The sequence below is a fragment of the Podarcis cretensis genome (assembly GCF_951804945.1).
Source record: "Podarcis cretensis genome assembly, chromosome: 2".
NCBI classification, from domain to species: domain Eukaryota; kingdom Metazoa; phylum Chordata; class Lepidosauria; order Squamata; family Lacertidae; genus Podarcis; species Podarcis cretensis.
Window position 1 is genome coordinate 84233774 of NC_137171.1, and position 16512 is coordinate 84250285.

At 40.1% G+C, this 16512-nt stretch overlaps 1 protein-coding gene across 1 annotated transcript in view; it reads left to right on the forward strand.

The window, feature by feature from the left end:
• The window catches only part of APPL1 (adaptor protein, phosphotyrosine interacting with PH domain and leucine zipper 1), a 33639-nt gene that overhangs the window by 2039 nt on the left and 15088 nt on the right, over positions 1-16512 (forward strand). The window contains exons 2-12 of the mRNA XM_079965021.1: positions 4884-4982; positions 7088-7147; positions 7819-7890; positions 9684-9771; positions 10202-10243; positions 10806-10864; positions 12697-12843; positions 13444-13526; positions 13631-13789; positions 14937-15125; positions 16010-16052. Coding sequence (XP_079821147.1) covers positions 4884-4982; positions 7088-7147; positions 7819-7890; positions 9684-9771; positions 10202-10243; positions 10806-10864; positions 12697-12843; positions 13444-13526; positions 13631-13789; positions 14937-15125; positions 16010-16052 — 1041 coding nt within the window. The remainder of the gene's footprint in view (positions 1-4883; positions 4983-7087; positions 7148-7818; positions 7891-9683; positions 9772-10201; positions 10244-10805; positions 10865-12696; positions 12844-13443; positions 13527-13630; positions 13790-14936; positions 15126-16009; positions 16053-16512) is intronic.

Genomic DNA, 16512 nt, shown 5'->3' on the forward strand with positions numbered 1-16512 from the left:
AGAATTATAGAAATTTAAAAAGAGGGGTTATTTAGTTAAGGGTTAGTCAACATAATGCACTCCAGATACTGTTGCACTATGTCTCCCACCATCGCTTGCTGGTGATGATGGGAGTTCTAACCCAACAATATCTGGAGGGCACAGTGTTTGCTACCCTGCTTTAGTTCATCATGCATCAATAAGATGGATGGTGATTTTCCCCTAAAGATGTAAATGGGCAAGAATTAAAGTATAAAATGTTTCAAAAAAGGATTCTCTAGAGACCAGAGGCATTCAAGTTGCTGCTAGCTTGATTAACAAACAACAATCAGACCTTGAAGCACAACAGATTTTAGGGGTACGATGCATAATTTCCTATATCTTAATGAAGTTGTTTTCAAACTGTGTTCTGGGGTTCCTCAAAAATTTAAGGATGCTTCATTCAGAAAATCAGCAATGTGGGCAAGTGCGCTCATTACTAGCAGTCTCCTTATAAAGCTACCCCCTGGGGCCCATTTGAGAACTAAAAATTACTGAGGTCCACCAATCACAAAATTGTGCTGCAGGGGTTGGATAGATGCAGAAATTGGCACCATCTGCTGACAATTACTAACATCCAAAAATCATTGTGCTTGTGGAATGACTTCATTGAGTGCAATGAACTTCTCCAAACTGGTCTGGAGGGTTGGAGGAAGCCCCAAAGCAAATTTAGGGGTCCTTCCTCCTCTGAATGAGGGAGCTGCTGATGCTAGCATCTAGCCAACCAAAAGTCTACTGTACAATCAGGGGGTGGGTTGTAGCATTGAGGCAGGACCAGAAAGTGGGCTGCAGGCCACTGTCGGTCCTTGAACCAGTTTGAGGAATGCTGCTTTACAACTCTCAGCTACAGTTTGACATATTCTAGGAATCTAGAATGTATTCTCAGTGTGGTGATATAGACCTGGACAGTGTTACTCTTGAATCAACTGTGCATGCTACTGATGCTTCAATACCCTCTGCAATGTACAAGAATTCCTTTACAGAAGTTCCTCATCAAACTAGCATAAACAGGTTTCCCTGAAAGTGGTAAGCTTTGGCATAACTCAAAGATCCTTCATGCAAGGAGACAAAAACATTCAGCAAAGTTCTCAAGCTTGAGCATTCAACTGATAAAGTGTAAGCATAGGATTGTACTGTTGGCATCACAGGAATTTGTACCCATACAGGGTCATTTATCACAACCTCATTTTTTTATTCTAAATTCTTGTATCTGCAAAGTGTGAAGTTTCATTCCCTTGCTTTGCATAGCATTAGGACTCTTTCTACAGAAAAATAATTTCTCTTCCAGAGTCCAAAGGGGCCTTTGAGAGCATATCCATTAGTACACACCCCTATATAAGATAACTGAAGTTTGTTACACGTACACTTTAACTTCACACTGTCTCATTTAACCAGCAATGGAAGCTCTGTTGAATTGCAGAACTGGATCAACTCTGATTTTGTCATGATGACAAATTGAAAGATTGGAGGCAATGCACACTGAACAAACTGTGGCTTACTTAAATTCACTGCTTAAGCAAAATTTGACTCATAGCGTTCCTGACTCTTATCCACAATGCTACACCAGTCTAGAACATTAATAAGTTTTTACACACATTATATTTTATCAGAAGCTACTATTTTAATAGGTTTACTTCCTTTTGGAGAAGAAAATATACATTCTATTAAAAATTCATTTTGACTCAACTTTTGAAGGCATGTGATTGCACATAAATTATAAAATGAATAGATAAGGCTATAATCCCAATATCTGTCAAAATTATTTTCCACTGAGCTCATTTCTTGATGAACATGCATAAGATAAGGATGGAGAGATCATTTAACATGACAGTACTACAGTAATAATAATATAAATAAATAAATAAATAAATTTATACCCCGCCCATCTGGCTGGGTTTCCCTAGCCACTATGGTTGGCTTCCAACAAAGATTACAAAATACAATAGTCCTTCAGATAGTAAAAGCTTCCCTCAGCAGGGCTGCCTTCAGATGTCTCCTAAAAATCTGGTGGTAGTTTTTTCTCTCTTTGACATCTGGTGGGAGGGTGTTCCACAGGGTGGGCGCCACTACCGAGAAGGCCCTCTGCCTATTTCCCTGTAACTTCGCTTCTCCCAGTGAGGGAACCGCCAGAAGGCCCTTGGCGCTGGACCTCAGTGTCTGGGCAGAACAATGGGGGTGGAGACACTCCTTCAGGTATAGTATTGTTACCATGTTAGGACAAAAACCACTGTACTGAGAGCCAGTGTGGTGTAGTGGTTAAGAGCGGTAGTCTCGCAATCTGGGGAACCGGGTTCGCGTCTCCGCTCCTCCACATGCAGCTGCTGGGTGACCTTGGGCCAGTCACACTTCTTTGAAGTCTCTCAGCCCCACTCACCTCACAGAGTGTTTGTTGTGGGGGAGGAAGGGAAAGGAGAATGTTAGCCGCTTTGAGACTCCTTAAAGGGAGTGAAAGGCGGGATATCAAATCCAAACTCCTCCTCCCCCTTCTTCTACTCAAATAGCAGCATAAAGGCTGTTCTACTACTCCAGAGGTGCAGTATTTAAACAGTTCCACAAATAAAAACATAAATATTTAAAATGGTGTTTGCCCAATCAAGTAAAAATTCATATAGCTGAATAATAAAAGATGAGCTAAAAATGTAGGGTCCTTTCTGGCACCAAAAGAACAGCAAGTTTGATGTTAGGCAAGTGTCCATGGTAAGCTGATTAGTAGTTTACAAGCACACCTAGGTAGTGTTTGTCATTCCAATTTAAATCCCAAAGTAAATAGAGCTCGGGTGGTGGCTCCAGTTTTAATGTCTACACTTCTAAATAGCTCATCGTCAGCAATACAAAAAGTAGGGCATACATTATAGGTGTTGGCATTTGAAATAGATTTCATGCCTTCTTTGGAATCCATAATGATCTATGATAGGCATAAGAAAATAGCAGGCCAGTGGGGGAGAACTTGTGGCCCTCTAGATGTTGCTGGACCACAGCTATCATTCCTGACCATGGACATAGCCAAGGGGGAGCAGCGGGTCATCTGCCCCCCCCCCCCCGCAGAGCAAGTAAATCAATACAAATACTTAACTAACTAAGGTTCTGCCCCCACTAATATGAAGCCTGCCCACCAAAATAAATCATGTGTACATCCATGTCCCTGATCATTGTTCATGTTGGCTTGAGCTGATGAGTCCAACAACATGGAGGACTGTAGCTTCCCTATTCCTGCTCCATCCCTCCCTTTTTCAAACAGCTGCTCAATGATTTGTGGTCACTGAGTAAGCACTGTTTTTAATAGGTCTGCACCAAAGGGTTTAAAGTTTTTTTGTACTTCTGCAAACATAAAGGTTAAATAGCTGTTTTCGCTATTTAAGGGTCAGCGCTTGACTATGATCACATTGATGTACTTGAGGCACATGCCTTCCCCAATGAATCTTGGGAACTGTAGTTTACCCTAACAGCTACAATTCCCCACACCCTCAACAAATTATAGTTCCCACAGTTGTTTGGGGGAAGAAGCTATGTGTTTTAATTGTAAAATGTGGATGTGACCTATGAGTTTTTTAATAGTATATAGGATATAGAATAAATGATTTTATCCCCCCCCCAAAAAAAGAAGTAAATACAGAAGTTTATGCTCTTTGAAACTTGAGATTTATGGGACATCTTAAATTGAACCAGAAGCTGTAAAGTTAGTCTTTCCCTCTCTCCCCCTCTGTGTTTGTTTGTGTGTGTATGTGTGTATTACATAGACCAGAAGCTATATATTCCAGTACAGTGGTACCTCTAGTTACGAACTTAATTCGTTCTGGAGGTCCATTCTTAACCTGAAACTGTTCTTAGAGGCGTGCTTTCGCTAATGGGGCCTCTTGCTGCTGCTGCGCCGCCAGCACACAATTTCCGTTCTCATCCTGGGGCAAAGTTCTCAACTCGAGGTAACTCTTCAGGTTAGCGGAGTTTGTAACCTGAAGCGTTTGTAACTTGAGGCGTTTGTACTTGGTCTTCATTAGCAGCTAGGTGGATGGAAAGCTCACAAGGAGGACATGCTGGAAATGGCTGTGCCCATTGTTTGTCATCAGGTTCCCCTAACTGGAAGCATAAGCTGTCTTCAAAGACACGAGTTCAAGTTCTTGTTATTACAGCATGTAGCCATCGATGAACCTATTATCCATAATTCTAGATTCAGGTAGGTAGCCGTGTTGGTCTGACACAGTCAATATATATATATAAAGTAGCACCTTAAAGGTAAAGGTACCCCTGCCTGTACGGGCCAGTCGTGTCCGACTCTAGGGTTGTGTGCTCATCTCACTTAAGAGGCCGGGAGCCAGCGCTTTCCGAAGACACTTCCGGGTCACGTGGCCAGCGTGATGAAGCTGCAGCTGGCGAGCCAGCACCAGCGCAGCACACGGAAACGCCGTTTATACCTTCCCGCTATAAAGCGGTACCTATTTATCTACTTGCACTTAGGGGTGCTTTCGAACTGCTAGGTGGGCAGGAGCTGGGACTGAACGACGGGAGCTCACCCCACCGTGGGGATTCGAACCGCCGACCTTACGATCGGCAAGTCCTAGGCGCTGAGGTTTTACCCACAGCGCCACCCGTGTCCCTTAGTAGCACCTTAGAGACCAACTAAATTTGTTCTTGGTATAAGCTTTCGTGTTCATGCACACTTCTTCAGATAGTGTATCTGTATCTGAAGAAGTATATCTGAAGAAGTGTGGTAGTGTCTTAGGAGGTGCTTTCTGCTTCATGACTGCTAGACGCATGTCAAATGCCTAGTAGCAATACATTTTATTCCAATATGTTTTGAGTCCCTGGAAACTAAAATCTAGCTACTACACTATAATTTTAATGTTATGAATGTACATTGTTATTTTTAGACACGTTCCTTGCTGGGTGTATTTGAAGAAGATGCTGCAGCCATTTCCAGATACATTAGCCAGCTGTATCAAGCCATGCACCGAATTTATGATGCACAGGTAGGGTGATTATTGCAGAATGCATATGTTAGCTACTCTTGAGTTAGCTCTCCAAAATAGTGTGTTTTATGTTTTCTATATATGTGTCTTTGGTTCTTTTTTTCTTTCTATTCTTTCCCTTTCTGTCCATTACTTCACGCTCCAACTACTAACTGCCTTGTACCGACATTCCATGTGAATATGTGTCTTTTCCTTGTTTTTTATTTGCTTATTTTTTCAGCTGCTGTTCTCCTCCTGGTTAACTTGTTCACCTGCTCTGGAGCACTATCCAGCTGCTCCTTTCAGAGTTCTGAGGCTCCTCCCAAAGCTATGATAACTGCCTTCCTGAACTCCACTCTCCCTCTTCCCTCTCTCCCCACCACCACAGCACATATGAGCTCATGCATGCACACCTAATTATTACTATTTAACTGCCCCCTTTGTGGGTGTAGTTTTTAATATATGTATACTTCTACATACCTTGTCGTTCCCCCAGGGATGCAGCAAGCTTCCTTCTCATTTGTTGGGTTTTCTTCCAAACTGATTGGCAGGGGACTAATCTTGCTGTTAGAGAGAATGATACTGCCTTTTGTTTTGAATGATGGTCCCTTTTACTTTTGAACCAGAAGCTGCAGATACCAGGCATTTCTAAGTTAAACCAACAATACATGATCACACTTAGATTGCTGATGGCAATCTAAGTGTGATCATGTATTGTTGGTTTAACTTAGAAATGCCTGGTATCTGCAGCTTCTGGTTCAAAAGTGTGAAATTTATGATATGACAAAAAAGATCTTTTTTTTTTACTTAATAGCTAAGCACCACCTTACCATGGTTAAATAATCCATAATGTTGCACCCAGAGTGGCTATTTGCAGTTGTGTGGTGTTTTTATGAAATCTACAGTATATTTTCATTATCAGTGCAAAGTAGGAAATAGGATCATAGAATCATAGAGTTGGAAGAGACCACAAGGGCCATCGAGTCCAACCCCCTGCCAAGCAGGAAACACCATCAGAGCACTCCTGACATATGGTTGTCAAGCCTCTGCTTAAAGACCTCCAAAGAAGGAGACTCCACCACACTCCTTGGCAGCAAATTCCACTGTCGAACAGGTCTTACTGTCAGGAAGTTCTTCCTAATGTTTAGGTGGAATCTTCTTTCTTGTAGTTTGGATCCATTGCTCCGTGTCCGCTTCTCTGGAGCAGCAGAAAACAACCTTTCTCCCTCCTCTATGTGACATCCTTTTATATATTTGAACATGGCTATCATATCACCCCTTAACCTCCTCTTCTCCAGGCTAAACATGCCCAGTTCCCTTAGCCGTTCCTCATAAGGCATCATTTCCAGGCCATTTACCATTTTGGTTGCCCTCCTCTGGACACGTTCCAGTATGTCAGTGACCTTCTTGAACTGTGGTGCCCAGAACTGGACACAGTACTCCAGGTGAGGTCTGACCAGAGCAGAATACAGTGGCACTATTACTTCCCTTGATCTAGATGCTATACTCCTATTGATGCAGCCCAGAATTGCATTGGCTTTTTCAGCTGCCGCGTCACACTGTTGGCTCATGTCACGTTTGTGGTCAACCAAGACTCCTAGATCCTTTTCACATGTACTGATCTCAAGCCAGGTGTCACCCATCTTGTATTTGTGCCTCTCATTTTTTTTTGCCCAAGTGCAATACTTTACATTTCTCCCTGTTTAAATTCATCTTGTTTGTTTTGGCCCAGTTCTCTAATCTGTCAAGGTCGTTTTGAAGTGTGATCCTGTCCTCTGGGGTGTTAGCCACCCCTCCCAGTTTGGTGTCATTTGCAAATTTGATCAGGATGCCCTTGAGTCCATCATCCAAGTTGTTGATAAAGATGTTGAATAAGACCGGGCCCAAGACAGAACCCTGTGGTACCCCACTAGTCACTCTTCTCCAGGATGAAGAGGAACCATTGATGAGCACCCTTTGGGTTCGGTCAGTCAGCCAGTTACAAATCCACTGAGTAGAAGCATAGTCAAGACCGCATTTTACCAGCTTCTTTACAAGAATATCATGGGGCACCTTGTCAAATGCCTTGCTGAAATCAAGGTAGGCTACATCCACTGCGTATTTATTGTCTTTTTTTTCTTAACCAGAATGAATTAAGTGCAGCAACACATTTGACTTCAAAGCTTCTAAAGGAATATGAGAAACAGGTATGAATGAACATATTTGGGTTATGTTCTTAGAACTCTACAATTTTATGTTACAATCTGAAGATTGCTAGCCTCTTATACTGGGTCAGCTTATGTTCATTTAATGCAGGGCGGGGAATTGGTGTTCCTTGGTTGTTGTTGGACTCCCACCTTCCATCAGCCCCAGCCAGTCTGGCCAGTGAAAATCAGAACTGTAGTTCAGCAACACACATTCACTACCTCAGCTTTAAAAGTAGCCAGTCATGTGGGAATTAAGGAGGTGAAGTGTTTCCTGTTTCTTTATTTCTGTGCCAGGCAGGGAAAGCTCCATTTGCTTAATTTCTTCATGTCATGCTTACTGTTAAAAACACAGAACCTGACTAGTAAAGAAACAGCATCCAAGTTAAAACCACCACGAATAAGCAGATTTAACATTTCAGTTTTAGAACAACATAGGCATTCTACTAACATCAGCTAACTTGTCTTTTTGTCAGGTATGTTCAATCAAAAAAGTTCCATAAATACATTTTTTCTTGGCCTATAATCATCCAGGAATTTCCATTCTTTGAGCATATCAGTGCTATTAGATACCAGCATATTTTACTAAAGCTTTGGAGTGTTGTTCTAAATCTTTATAAGAAAAGTAAACGGAGGTTAACTTCTGAGTAAAATATATGTTTTTGTTTTGGTAGCGCTTTCCCTTGGGAGGTGATGATGAAGTTATGAATTCTACTTTGCAGCAATTTGCAAAAGTGATAGATGAGGTAAGTTTGTATGTGTGCTGCTGTTCTTTTTCAGACTCACATTTGTGTATTTACAAATCATAGTGATGGCTTGCAATAGTCCAATTCATACTGAGCCTTTTATGTAAAACTGGTGACGCTTCCCCTTTTCTGATTCTTTCAATGAAGAGTCTCAGTAGAATGCCTTAAATTAGGAAGGGCCTGTTGTGCTTCTAAAGCAACAGAGCATGTGTGTTTTCTGCATTTCTTTAAGTTCATTTAAGAGTAACGTCCTACTTGTTATTCATGGTTAGTGCTATAATTGTACCAGAGGGCCTTGTTTAGGATTGGTACTCCATTGTGCTAAATGGCCTAGTTCCTGATAAATTGAAAGAAGTCAAGTTTAATAGTTATGTTCTTTTGGTGACAGCATTTCATGGCTGAAGAAATTGGTGTTTAACTGTTGAAGAGACAGGTGACTGTTAGAGAAAGCTTTTAGCCTATGTTAAATGTTACTTTAATCTCCAGAATGTAATTGTCAATGAGGTAAAGGTAAAGGGACCCCTGACCATTAGGTCCAGTTGCGGATGACTCTGGGGTTGTGGCGCTCATCTTGCTTTATTTGCTTTACTGTACAGCTTCCGGGTCATGTGGCTAGCATGAAGCCGCTTCTGGCGAACCAGAGCAGCGCACGGAAATGCTGTTTACCTTCCCGCCAGAGCAGTACCTACTTATCTACTTGCACTTTGACGTGCTTTCAAACTGCTAGGTTGACAGGAGCAGGAACCAAGCAACGGGAGCTCACCCCGTCGCGGGGATTCGAACTGCCGACCTTCTGATCGGCAAGCCTCCTTGTGCTTTATATCTCCCTATACTATAGTTTTGTAGGTGTGATGATATAGTTTGCATGGCCACCCACAGGCGGCCATGCCAACTTCAGTGCAACAAGAGAGCAGCAGGCAAACAAATGAGCAAGTGTGGGCGGGGGGTGGAGAGCCAGCCTAGGTCTGCTGCTGAGGAAGAAGAGATACTTAATGTGTTGGGGTGGAGGGAGCACTTCAGGGATAAATTTTCCAAACCACTATTTGAAGTACGTCTCACTGTTCTTTAAGTGCTGCTCCAGGAATGTGAGGATGCTTCATAGAGTGCTTCAGCAAATCACTCTTTCATGCACCTTATCTCCATTAAACACATAACAACCTGTGAGGGAAGAGCTGTTTGAGCAAGATGTGAAAGAAGCAGGCTGGGATTTGGTGTGGGATGAGTGGAGGAGGTGGGGAGTTTGGTCAGGTGTTGGGAAAGGGACATTGGCCAGGTGTGAGAGATTGGTGGGGTTGGGGAGGGGGAAATAATTAGATCCTTGATTGCTGTACAAAATTCATAAGGCGGTCCCTGTCCAAATGACCCTGCTACCTAACTTACACAAATACCATGAATAAACACTTTGAAGTTTTTACAATCAATTTACAACCAAATTTTAGGAAACAAATAAATAAACTAAAACCTTTTGGTCGAAAGAATAGGACAGACTTTATGAAGGAAATGAGTTGTAAGGACCACACTGTGCATATCCGTTCAGAGAGTTCAGTGACACTTGCTTCCAGATAAGGGTGTGCAAACTGGGGTGGCTGTACGTAACTTTAATTGGCATTACTAGAATGTCGAAGTGCTTAATTTTGGCTGGATTGTGCCCCCTTTGTCTGTTTTTAATGAAGACTTGTAAGTTACCTTTAGTTGAAACTTGATGTTTGCATTAGTTGAAGTATTTGTGAAACAGGAGAAATCTCTATCTGCAGATAAAATTGTGTACCTTTGTGGTTTTTCCCTCTCCTTAGCTCAGTTCTTGTCATGCAGTACTATCAACTCAATTAGCTGATGCCATGATGTTTCCCATTACCCAGTTCAAGGAAAGAGATCTAAAAGGTACGGTAGTTACTGTCACAAATGATGTAGAGAAGTTGATCATGCTTCAGTTCACATAATTTGAATTTATAACATACTCTGGTTTCAGTAAACAGGACTCCAGTATTATATTTTAGATACTTTGAAAATTGCTATTCATTGCAGTTTTTTGGTCTTCAGAGTCACTTTTGAGTGGAAAAGTAGGCTAATTGAAAAAAGAAAATAGGCAGTAGTCAATGCCTATTAGACATTTAGAAATATAAGGCTGAACCCTTATGCACATTTACTTGGATCTTTTTTCAGAATAGAGTTGCAAAATTGGTTTTCTGTACTGAATGTTCAGTTGTCCAATTATAAACCCTAAATCAAGTCTTTTTCTATATTTTATAGTACAATTAGCAAAACTGCTTTGATATTATGTGCTTCCTTAAATAAAATGCATTCATTTCAGAGATTCTGACTTTGAAAGAAGTTTTTCAGATCTCAAGCAATGGTAAGTATACCTTAAATGTTAATTCTCTGGCACTTCTTTAATGTTATGACGTATGGCTGAACTCTTGAAAATAGATGTTGTGCAGAGCTTTGAGAGAAGTGAAGCATTAACATAGTCTCCATTTCTAGCTTCAGTGGTTTTTTTTTGCTAATTTGTTGGCTGAAGTTTTAATTTGAAAGTTTGAAGACATAGTTATTTTAAACACAGTGGATGGGAGGAAACTCTTTACAGGTTGGTAAGCCCTTGGCATTCAATTTGCTAGCAAACCCTTACCATAATAACATCTCAAAAACTATTAAAATACTTCCGGAATAACTAAACGCATGGGGGGAAATCTTAGTAGCTATTGTGTATTAAAATATCCTACTATGGCATTTCATAATTTAAACAATTCTGTTGTGGGTAGTGAACCATAGCTTCTATGAAGAGAAGCTTATTTTATCCTTAAATTAAGCACTTACAGTGCTATAGAATTGTAGAGTTGGAAGGGACCCTCAGGGTCCCTTAAACTTAAATTGTTTTGTAGCTGCTACTCAAATGCAGTGTAAACTTCATTTTGCAGATCATGATACTGCCATCACCAGATATAGTCGACTGTCAAAAAAAAGAGAAAATGAGAAGGTTTGAGAAATTTTCAATACAGCACTTAGATTTCATGTTATAGAATGGCTACAAAATCTGGTAATTCTTAAATGATGCACATGCTTAATTATATTAACTGTTACACACCTCCAGCAGTTCAGACAGTCTTGCATAGAAAATATATATTGTTCCATTGTAAATGTGTCATGTGGAATTTTTCTTTGAAAATATGTATTTCAATACAGCAGAATGGGGAGAAGGCATTAGTTCTTTTTTAAAAACATGAGGTGTTTATATTTTAAATCTCCAGAGCTTAATGCCTGTTAACTACAACCTGGTCATGAATAAGGAGACTGATTTGCTGTGGCAGAGATCTGGTTGGGTGGACCAACTCCAAATTACCCTCTCCTGGGTAATTTGGAGCAGCACCAGCATAGATTGAAAGGTAGAGGAAGAGGGTGTTGCATCTATCAAAATGTCATCTCTTTTACAGGAAGCTAGTGTGCTTGAGTTCTATATTTGAGGGTTGGAATTTAGTGCTGGACCAAAGAGACAAAAAAGGTATACCACCCACCCTACTATCCAATAGTTTCCTGTCAAAGCTGGCTGAGGTGGTCTCAAAAGTGGTGTTGGAGAATCCACAGACAGTTGTACTGAGGACTTCAGCATCCACACTGAGGCTGTCTTCTTAGGTCCAGCTCAGGAATTCATGGCCTCCATGGCAACCATGGGACTATGTCATAGGAGCATAAGAGCAGCCTGCTGGATCAGGCCAGTGGTCCATCTAGTCCAGCATCCTGTTCAGGGAAGCTTTTAATGTTTGATGGGTTACTGTATTTTAGTATTTTGTTGGAAGCCGCCCAGAGTGGCTGGGGAAGCCCAGCCAGATGGGTGGGGTATTATTATATTCATACAGTGGCCCAGTTGCTGGTGATCGTTGATCTGGGCTTTGCCACACAGTGGACCTATCTGGTTCTGTGATTGGGGTGGTTGTCCTTAATACTTTCTCATGGATGGACTGTTTCCTAGTATAGTTTTACTTGACACCCAGTTCCCCTCCATAGGTATGAGGGGACTGATTAGTATGATCTACGCCTAGAGGCTTATGAAATCTCATGAGTTCCTGAATTTGCTGGGGGATTTTCTGTTTAACATGTCTGATGCTCCTGCTGAGGCCCTGGTTTTGCTGTGGAATGGTGCGGTGGAGAGGAGAGGCAGTTGGCGGGATTGCTCTTAAACACCTGACATTCCAGAGCCTAAATGGTGCCTTGGTGTTCTACTGAGCTTTTGATGATGAAGCCGATCAGAAGAGAGCTGGTGCATATGTTCTATAGTGAAGCCTATCTAACACTATATGCTGCCAGGCCTAGTTTAAGGTGTATGTTAACATACAAAGCTCTGCACAACTTGGCTCCTACGTACTTGATGCAACATCTTTACCCATATCAGTCGGCCTGAGCTCTGAGATTGGCTGAAGGAGCCCTTCTTGTCTCATTGGTGAGTGTTGCTTGCTGTATGTGGAGGTTACACTGGGCCTTCTTGGTGGTTGTGCCTGACTCTGGCACTAGTTCTCCCTTGAGGCACAGGTGGCCATATCCTTGATGGGATACTTAGAACATTCTTGTTCTCCAAGGTTTTGGAAGGATTTGGTTAAGCTTGCTTTGGGATTGGCTTTATTGCTCTGTTGATCTTAATTTATTATTTTAATTGTTTTATGGTTTGTGTAACTTTAGTTATATAGGACAGTGTTTGTGAACATAACATGTTAATAATAAAATAAAAAAGAGTTGTTACTTAATAAATGTCATGTAAAACAATTATTTCATTGGCACAATACACTGCCTTGAGTCAGAAATTCTGTTTCTCCTCAGGTCAAGTATGAGGTTACAGAAGATGTATATACTTCCCGGAAGAAACAACATCAGACCATGATGCATTATTTCTGTGCATTAAATACTCTGCAGTATAAGAAGAAAATTGCTATGTTGGAACCCTTGTTAGGATACATGCAAGCTCAGGTGAATGTCTGTGAAATGAGATGTGTACATAAAATTATTTTGGTTAAATAATAAGTGTACTTGGGATTTACGTCTAGGCGTGCTAGTGTTATAGGAGTGTTTTTGATGCTTAGAACAATTTTAAAATATTAAAACCTCAAAAATAATATGCCAGTTGCATGAAAATTCAGTACATGAGGAAATAGGACTGCCTTGTGCTACCATTTGCATTTAGTATCGACAGAACCAGTCCTTGAGTGTGACGGGTGAGGTGTGGGGAGACTCCCAACATTTAGATAAATTGTGGAGACTGAATCCGTCTAAGCTTTTTGAGGAGATAAAGGCATATATAAACAGAAGTTAAAATACTGTACAGTCTGTATAGTTCTTCCTCCTTGTAATTAGTGGGGATTATTATTTTAGTTAGGAGAAATTGTGAATACAGTCTCTTATAGGGGTTGTGTTTTTCTCAGTTTACTCTTTACTTAATCATATAGTGTGACTGATTATCCTGCTCTGCGTCTGTAGCTATATTTTTGTTTCTTTAAAAATAGAATCTTAATTTCCATTATACACACCTAAATGTTAATTGTTAAATGATTTGATTCTCCTTTCTAAAAGATAAGCTTCTTTAAGATGGGCTCAGAAAATCTTTCTGAACAACTGGAAGAATTTTTAACAAATATTGGGACAAGTGTTCAGGAGTAAGTTAACTTTTTTCTTTTAAAATGAATGGTTTAACGTCTTTTTTTTTTGTTAAAAAAATACTTATTACAGTTAAACTAATGCATTTGCCCAATTTGTTTAGTGTTCGTAGGGAAATGGACCACGAAGTAGAGACTATGCAGCAGACTATAGGAGACTTGGAGGCAGCCAGTGACCCATTGTACCTGCCTGATCCTGATCCTACAAAATTTCCTGTCCAGCGGCACCTTACTCGGAAAGCTGGTTATCTTAATGCAAGAAAGTAAGAATCAATTTCCTCTGTCTATGTATGAATTGCAACAGCATAAGCTAGTTTGTAGGACCTGAATTATTGCTATGTGCATTTTAAAATAGGAGTATTTCCTATGTCTTCCAAATATTTGAAATGGTTTAAGTTTCTAATCTTTCCCTTAACACTATGTTGAATAAACTATTTTGAAATGACATACTTACATTTCATGGCAACTGATGCAGAAAATTTAATAGAAGAACTTGCAAAAAGAACTTTTGAAATCAAAGTATTTTTAAAGAACTATGCTAGAATGCCAGTAAATGCTTAGATTACAAAGTTGAAATGCAATGCGTATGCTTTTGTCTTGATGTGGTAGAGACTTTTTATGTTCTTTATTTGCAGTTTTATAAGCAGCTTCACAGCCAAAAGGTATTAAAGCAGATAAGATACAAAAGATTACAAAGTCGGAAAACTGAACACCAATAAAATAATTTATTATAATTATTTCATTAATATTCCATAACATGACTGGGCCACACTTCAGGGAAAGCATTCTTGAACAAAAATATTTTAATAGTGCCCTAAATACCAAGATGCTAGGTGCTTATCTAATTTCAGGTAACTTATTCCAGAGGGCTGGAGCTACAACACTAGAAGCCTGGTTTCTAGTACATACTAAATGCATCTCTAGAGCATGTGGCACACTCATCAGTGCCCCATTCCAGGAGTACAGTTGCTGGGCAGGGAAATATGGGGTCAGCCAGTCTCCTTGGAGACCTGGTCCCAAGTTGAGAACTTTAAATGCTAAAAGCAAAACCTTGAATCAACAACCTACCTGCTGCTTTCTGTATCAGCTGCAGCTTCCAGACTAAGCCCAAGGGAACCCCTACACAGAGTGTATTGCATTGTAATAATCCACTGAGGATACCAGTGCCAGAACCACAGTGGCACAGCTATATCAGTCCAGGAATGACCAAAACTGTCTTATCAACCAGAGCTGATAAAAGGCACTTGACTGATAAAATAGCTGCCATGCACACTCTTGGTTAGATTGGGAAGTGATGATATGAACTTTACACCAGGCCTTGGATTTGTGAAAGCTCTTCTGTGTGGAGATGCCTGCCTATGCTCGCCTCCAGCTAGTAAAATATTAAGTTCATCTCTTTTTTTATTTCAGTAAAACGGGGCTGGTGTCTTCCAGCTGGGACAGACAATTTTACTTCACTCAGGGTGGAAACCTAATGAGTCAGGCAAGAGGTGATGTAGCTGGAGGACTTGTTATGGATATAGACAACTGTTCAGTAATGGCTGTGGATTGTGAAGACAGAAGATACTGCTTTCAGATAACCTCTTTTGATGGCAAAAAGTTTGTATTTTGTTTCTTTTGTTTTAACTAATGCAGCTGTTAGAGAGAAAATTGAAAGCACTTTGGGTTGGGTGTGGGGAGATTACTAAAGAGAGAATGTGTGGATAGAAGGGAGGGAGGCTTCATTTTTTGTCCATCAAATTGGAGAAAATAGCAGGCATGTAAAACTTTTAGTAAAATCTAAAGTGTTTATATTAAATCAAATCAGTTGATCAGGACTTGATATCATACTGTGTACTGAAATTTTAAGTAAATTTTGTAGTCCAAAAAAATGAGAGGATGTGCTGTATTCAAGCTTTACTTGGAGTAGGCTCATTAAAACAAATGTTTATATTGGGTATATTACCATTTTAGATTCTTAGTTAAAATTATTTTTGTTTATCTAGCCCCAGATTATTTTCTACTGAACTCTTCATTACCTGCCGCTTGCCTGCCTGCCACCTCTGTTCTTTTACTGAGAGGACAGTATTGCACAACCCCAGGCAGGACCAAATTCTTGTTATAATAGACACCTCAAGATTGCTGACTTTTACCACCCTTGTATCAGTGAGTGGCTGTCTCAGTTGCTTAGCTCATGGACACAGCTGGATATGTGCTATTCACCCCTGGGACTTGGTAAGCCCCATGGCACATAGATAAACTTTCCAAGTGTGAAAAATACACCTGGAGTGTATTTTATCTGGAGTGTTTTATCTATAGTTTAGAAAGCAGCAAAGTGTCAATCCTATATTTAGTAAAGAAATACACTGCCTAAATAGTATCAAAATTCCTACTATTATATTTTATTTTATTTTATTTTATTTTATTTTATTTTATATTACATTATATTATTTCCCTTGAGAAATACATTTAAATCTGTTCATTTTTACTTACTTTTCTGCCAGGTCTTCAATTCTTCAGGCAGAGAGCAGAAAAGATTATGAAGAGGTAAGCTGCTGCACAAGAATGAGTGCTAAAATTACAGATTGTCTTGTGGCGCTTCAAAGACTTAAAGAGATGAGCATCTGACAAAGTTGACTGTGGCCCCAGTCAAAGCAGGTTAAAATACAGTACACATTGAAACACCACCACAGTAAAACCAATTCAGCACACCTTATTAAAGCAGATAAAAAGATGGCATCATCAAAAGTACCCAGAGAGTCATAACTGGATTTCTCAACTTCCAGAACCAACTAAATTCCAAGTAATTCAAGAAAAGCTTGCACAACGAGATTAATTCTTCACCTTATTATTAGACTTATTCTGTGTACCATTTTGAACAACTGAAATGAGTATTGTAAGTAGGTTATTGTAAGGAATTCTTTGTACTTTTGACCAGGTATGAACAGCTTGCTCAATAATTTTTATTTTAAAAACAGCATTATCTGGAATCTCTATACTGTTGGTT